The 7307-nt window shown below is 33.1% G+C and overlaps 1 protein-coding gene and 1 long non-coding RNA gene across 2 annotated transcripts in view; both read left to right on the forward strand.

Annotated features, from left to right (window-relative positions):
- Positions 1–1247, forward strand: part of LOC131929537 (uncharacterized) — a gene marked incomplete at its 3' end in the record, with an annotated part of 9369 nt that extends 8122 nt beyond the window's left edge. Inside the window, exon 2 of the mRNA XM_059285789.1 lies at positions 34–1247. Within this exon, the coding sequence (XP_059141772.1) occupies positions 34–1247 (1214 nt within the window). The remainder of the gene's footprint in view (positions 1–33) is intronic.
- Positions 1248–1258: 11 nt separating this feature from the next.
- LOC131929533 (uncharacterized) lies at positions 1259–3191 on the forward strand. The gene is made up of 3 exons (XR_009383977.1): positions 1259–1313; positions 2048–2164; positions 3084–3191. It is a non-coding gene; the product is annotated as an uncharacterized LOC131929533 (long non-coding RNA).
- Positions 3192–7307: the final 4116 nt, after the last annotated feature.

Genomic DNA, 7307 nt, shown 5'->3' on the forward strand with positions numbered 1-7307 from the left:
CAAATTTCATTGGTTTATTTTAATATATTTCAGGACTTGACATTTCACTAGAAAGAGAATATTATATGGAGGGTAAAGATTTATTCTGTGGCAAGTTACATTGTGTGGAGAACACAAGAGAAGATAATGAAATCTCAGCTCTTGTCAACATGTCAGTCTATAGCATCAGTGAAATAGAGGGGAAAATTGTGTTGGCGTCTGTATCAGAATCAGATTCAAGAGTTCGAGATTATAAAGTAGCTGGATCAAAAGTTGATGGAAAGTTTTCAAAAGTGTTTGGAGAATTGACAGTATCATTTACAAAACCTTCCGATTGTTTTAGTACAGTGTTTGGATGTGATGTGTATTACACAAATAGAAGGGGTCTCACTGAGATGAAAGAAAATAAAACCAAGCCTGTTGACCATGACAATTTTAAGCCACTAATGTTGATGACCTTAGAGGCTAAAACTCCAGAGTTTGATAAAACAATTGATAGAATGTCAGAGTTTCTAAAAACATTTAAATATTCTGATAAGTTAAACAGAGCTGACTTGAAGATGAATTTACAGTTTTTAACAGATGACAAACGTTCTAACCTTAGTTATCACAAAACAGAATTAACAAAGGAGAAGAGTGATGAAACTTTAGTTAACCTTACCAATGTCATGGAAAGTAGATTCAATAGCTTGTTATCTGCCCAAGGATCTACAATTCAGAGACTTGAAAATCAAATGAACAACGTTTATAACAGATTGAACACCTTAGATAACACAAATCAAGAGCTCACGCATTTTAAATACAACTTCACTGAAAGCTATCTAAAGACAATTCAACAGATACAAACGAACAATAACACACTTGAAAAACAAAATAGGTCGGTACAAAATGTAACAAATCTATACATTGTTTTACAAAAACAACTGGATAAACTGAATAATAGTGTGGTTAATGTATCACTCGATGTTCAAACTTTGTCTCAAAGGTTAAATAAAAGTGAAATTTTAACGAAAACCATGCAAGATTTCAAAAAAGATTTACTAAATTTAACTAACGAAATGTTAAAAAATAGCACAACGATATTGGAACGTCAAAATATAAGCATTAAACAATTGTGGGAAAGCTACAAAAACCTATCAGAGACACAGTCAAAGACACTGAAGGATTTAAAAACAGCTGTTTCACTACTAAACAATACAGACATTGATATACACGCCCACACGGAGAAGATGAATAACACCATTCAAAACCTGATTACTAAATCAGATCTAATTAGTTTTCTAGTCAGTAGAATTCATGGATTTAATGGCCGTATGCTCAACGAAAGCGAATACGTAAGTTAAATATAATTTGTATAGCATCAAAATCTGCTATGTCCCGATTTGAAATTTTCCAGTTCCGCCATAAGATTTGTCAATGCTCCCAAGTAGTTAAAAGTTAAATTTTTTACTTAGGCGTGGTATGTTTTCGAATTAGCCTTACATTAATACCTTACTTAGTTTCGTCAAAAGTAGAAAAACAAAAATGTTTTTAAATAATTTTAATATTCTGATAATCTTCTGACAAATGTTAGCGGGTTATTGTTTATTTTAAAATGAAAATTGCATAATCAATACATATTTATAAAAGTATGATTTATTCGAATGTTTTTTAAAATACATAACATCACCACATTTCACTTCTGCTGCTGCTGTACCAGAGCGCACATCTACAGAAATTATTTCCTTGTCTCGACAATGTTTAGAAAATAAACGATATATTAAATTGGCTATCTTTGTGAAATAGCTTTAACACTTACTATCACTAGTTCTGCGAATATATTTATACTTTTACATATACAAACACGCACAAATATATATACGTATATAAATACATACATACATTTGTATGTATGTATTCTTCGTAGTTGTGTGGTATGTGGCGATAATGTTGATGTAGTGAATACAATATAATTATTTATAAAGAAAAGAGAAATGTTTAGCTGTCTGAATATACGTATATATTTTAATTTTATTCCGTTTCAACTAATACTAATAAATAAAAATATTGGAAATGAATTTGATTCCAGTTAAAATGTGCAATCGTGAACGATCGTGTTTTAACGGACATGACAAAGGTTGGAGTAGATGTCCGCAGAACATTGTGTGATAACAAGACTGACGGTGGAGGTTGGATTATTATTCAGGTTTGTTTGTCATTTTTCTTAGCAATTCACCATTTTTCCGATATATTATCTAACTGTGTTGATCAGTTTATTATATTGAAAATAGATGTATGATACATAATGATAGACACTTAGCTACACATTAAAGAAAAAATAACGTAGTAGTTGAACTACGTACGCAGTGTTTGTATAATATATTTTATCTATTTGAAATTACGATGACTCCAAAATGTTTTATCTACATCAAAAGATATTAGCTCTAGTTGTTTTATAGTTCTGGTAAACTGCAGATTAATATTCTTATTGGTTTACCCGAAGTCAGGTGACCAGTCAACAACAGTATTGTTAATATATATCATCTTTTTGGGGGGAAAGCTGAATTTAATAGTCTTGTTTATTTTGTTGATCTGAATAAGATTTTGGATATTAAAATAAAATAGACAAAATCAGATTATGTGATAAACTACAATAGTGTTTAGTGCATTTTTTTTTAAGTTTATGTATTTGAAAAATAACCTTCCTGTTGTATGTATAAAATTGGGGATTTATTTAGTTTCGAGTTTGAACAGAAGCAAACGTCAAAGTTTATCTCGTGATAGTTGCAACTGTCCAATACACAAAGTATTGGAAATATTTTAGAGAGTTCATGTGAAGAATATTAGGTCTTATAAAGTAACGACTGCTTTGATTTTATGTAAATTGTTTGTTGTATAATATAACTCGAATCCTAATATATTTCAAAGATAATTAAGCATTGGAATAAATCATATCAACTCACTTAACCGTAATTTAACAATGCTATTATTTCGTAGAGAAGCGTTTTGATTATTTAAAACGTTTAAAATGTTATCTCGTGCGTAATTTGAAGCATAATTAATCTTTGGAATCAATTATATCAACTTGCTATGACTTTATTGTAGCGGTGCCGTTTTTCTTACAGAGACGTATCAAAGGTGATGTGAACTTTACAAGAACTTGGAACGATTATAAAAACGGATTTGGCTCAAATTCTGGAGACTTTTGGATCGGAAATGACGTCATTTTTCGCTTGACAGATTCGGTAAGGAAATAATGGCTACTTAAAAAATATGCATGGAAACTGAATGTTGTACTGCACAATGTACATGGCATCACTCAATTTCTTATTCTTAAAAAAAATCACTTTATTCGATACATGTACACTCTAGCTTATTAGTTTACGTTATGTGATAACTGTTTCCCAAAACATGGGGTCGTTTCAACATCATTTTTTCAATTTGATCATAATTTATTCTACGTGATTTTCAACAAAGTATATACTTTAAAATTTAGTACTTGTATTGGCGATTAAATACGTTGTAGTAACTAATATGACACGGGTTATTACGTATGAAACTCGCTTTTTTGGTTGAGTGATTTTTATATTTTACTAAAATAAAATATTATCTGACAAACTATCTGACAAACTATAATACATTATCTTAATTGATACAACTTGCACGTATACAACTGTTAAAGGTAAAAAAAACCCATTGTATTTTACTTTCGGTAAACAAAAGTATTGTCCAATTGATCGCAAAATATCATATTATTTATATTATTATATGATCTCTGAATTGTAGATGAGATACACTTATTTATTTTTTAATATCTCCTATAGAAATAATGTTTTGAATATATCTTCATGGGTCAGGGAAAACCTGAGGATAGAATAATACATATCTCGCCTTCCCACCCTCTTTAACTATCCTCAAGTAATTCCCCCCCCCTCCCTCCCTATCATTTCCTCAGATTAACTACCCCTGTAAATTACTCCCACTCAACAAAAAACTGCAATTGGACACTGACCCATTTTATTATTCAACGGACACCAGTACATAGAGAAATGTATAAAATGGTTAGCGATATGTAAAGCTTGGGGTTATGAATAGGAGATGGACAGGAATGGTAAAATGTTGTAATTTAAAGGAGAGGATAGTAATTACGGAACTAGGGTAATACATTTTAGAGAAGATGGTACTATTGACTAGCAGTGAATAACTGATTCGGTAAGTGAAGGATATTGTACTACAATTGGCATTCATACGTTCGTTTGATCTAGATATTTCTTGGAAGAAAATATATTGATGTGTTATTATCATTGCGGAACTAGAAAAAAAAAGGATCCCCCACAAAAAGATTGTGTAGCCTGCTGCAAATAATTTTAAATTATCTATTTCCTGAGTAATTTAAAAAAAATGTCAATGAGCTGTGTAACCAACTGAGATAACAAACCAGGTACTATAATGTCCAAACTAATTTTGGGCCTAACGTAATCGTGTTTTATAATTTTAAAACAAATACTGTAACATAACATGCCGTTTGGGGGATACTTGCAAGGTTGTTAGAGTGATTCATATTGTATAATAAATAGATGAATAGGTAAATAAATACATAAAATACATTGGGTTTAAAGCATGTTGGTTAAATAAATTGGTCAAAGGCTGGTTTAGAACATTTTACCAATAAACGAGGGTGAAAATTATAACATATAGTAGAATAGTCGAAAATAAAGTAGGTTTAAATGGATTTTATCCCGTTTTGTACAATAAACATCTACGTATATAATTCTCTTCATGGGGACCATTCGGGACAAGACGTAGACGCAAACCGAACCTCCCCCTCTCTCACTCTCCATGCATATACCCAACAGACCATGTCGCTACCACTCCCACCCTACCAGTCTGGTGATTTGTTTACTATCGTAGAGCCCGGTCGAATTATTTACGGCTATTAGTGGCAGATAGTTTAGGTTTGAAACTATGTAAAAATAAGAGGAAGTAATAACAAGCTCTGCTAGATCTTTTTATTGACGTCTGTAAACTATCGTCACGGATGGCTGTACAATACTAGATATAACAGGAATAAAAAACACAAACAAATCAAAGCTGATGTTCCGGTTGGTGGGGGGCATGGTGAGGTCGTTGGGGGGGGGGGGGGTAGGGTTCCGAACAGGTTGGAGTGTTAGTGATTGAGTGGGAGGGGATAACGCGTGGTGCTTCTGTGTCGATGTGCATAGTCGTAGCTACGATTATTTGAATGTTTAGTACCGTCATGTTTTGGGTGGGTAGACGTGAAGCTATAATAATGTGTGGGGATACGGTGGAGTTTTAAAGGTCACAAATTGGTTAGCAGTGTTCTCATGAAAGAATTTGAATAGTTTCATACATGTTAATAAAGGTTAACAAAACCATTTTAATGAAGGATTTTTATAATATTCGACTTCATGTGAAAAAAGGTGGGGTCTAGGGGAAGTGGAAAAAGATAGACGGATGGGGTCATGAGGGTCATATAAGCTGTAGACCAATGGACAGATACTATACATCTTCACTTTATATGACGAAGGTGCATTTACTACACATGCAGTATGTTAATAGATGAATAAATTAACATAGCGTGTTTTTATTTTTATCGGGAAAAAACCTAACTGTCTTGATCAGTTGATTTTAGAAGTGTTTATTAGATAACCGATATACAGATTAGTTAGATATTTTAGGAAGGGAAACACAGGTTATACAATAAAGACCGTAGTTATGTAACGAACCTTAAAGAGTAGTGTAATGCAGTCAGCAGGATATTTTCCGCCGGTCATTTCTTCCTCTACCGGTTTTATCAACAGTTCTATTCCACACCCCCCGCCTGTCATCACCTTTATTATATTAACCCCATTACACAACATACATATAGAGATACAAATAAGATACGTTGTAAGATTTAGAATTAGTGCTATTGAACCAGTGGCGGAACTAGAAAAAAAAGGCCCCCCCGCAGATTTTTTTTTGGGCCCCTATATATATATATATATATATATATATATATATATATATATATATATATATATATATATATATATATATATATATAGCGGGTTTAGTTGGTAGTGTGGACAAACCCGTGCCCTAAGATCCAAGACATGAACTGCCGACAATGTTAATATTTAATTCAACTTCTGGAAAACAGGGCACACGTCTAAAAATACACGGTTGGTAACGTTTTGATGAAAGCCTCATAAAAATCGGCGCCAGTTTGGTGTGTTGGACTACATTTAGAGAGTCCGTGCTTCTCACTTGGAAAACTTAATGGGGCCAGCTCGTGTGTTAGTAAACCGCTGATTTATTCGTGTACCAGATGGACATTTTTTAAAAAAATTTAAAGCGACTCTTGTTTTCATGGCGATTGGATGAATGATGCATTAATGCAAAATAGACAGAAAAATGTTTTTCACATGTACAACTGTATGTGGCGAGCTCACTCGCGCGTCGGATAACCATATGATTTAGGGGGGGGGGGGGGAAATCCACAAATGACGTCACATTTTTTAACGACTAACAAAAAGCCAGACTCTCACGCACCCCCACCTCAATGACGTCATTTATAAATAGTAATTGACTATTAATAATGTTCAATTAATTCTAAACGTTCTAATTAATTTCTATAAAAAATAATCTTACCTTCTGGGTCCCTGTGTTGTGAATTAGATGTGCCTAACACTATACAAGTAAATTAATATCTGTTGACTAGTGCTGTTAGTGTCTGACAAAATGTGCTGAAGTGGTGAATCGTACGGTTAGGAAGTAGTTCATAAACGATACATTGATCTACTCGATACTTGCGAGGCTAAAAAAGAGGGATGGGATGGTTGTCGGCTCGGGAAAAAAATCTTGAAAGAGACAACAAAACGCCTATGAACGTCAGCATCGCCCATTGTAAAACTTACTCAGGGGAGATAATTCCACGTATAGGCCTTAAAAGTTTACTATGCTATTTCTTGTAAAAGCAAAAAAAAAAAGTAAACGTATATAAAAACGAAGTTTCTAGTATTATATTCTTTTTTATTATTGTAGGATACAATATAGTAGATTATACAAATTCAACCATTATCACAAACGTTCGGGTCCCTAACTAATGCCGCAAAGAAGAACCGCGCATCATGAAAGCCCACTTCATATGTAGCGGCTTCTCGTGCTATTTACTTTGTTGTTTTTTTTAAAAAGAATTTTGCCGGCGAAAGCGTGTGTTTGATTGTAGGGAAATAGAACTCGGCCTTGACGATGGTTAAAAAATTCAACTATAAATAATTTTTGTTTGGTCCCCCTGCCCCATCCGCCACAGTACACTTTGGATTATCGGTCAAACTGTTACGTGT

The sequence above is a fragment of the Physella acuta genome, unplaced genomic scaffold (assembly GCF_028476545.2).
Source record: "Physella acuta isolate Inbredline_101_S28 unplaced genomic scaffold, ASM2847654v3 ptg001646l, whole genome shotgun sequence".
Classification (NCBI taxonomy): Eukaryota; Metazoa; Mollusca; class Gastropoda; family Physidae; genus Physella; species Physella acuta.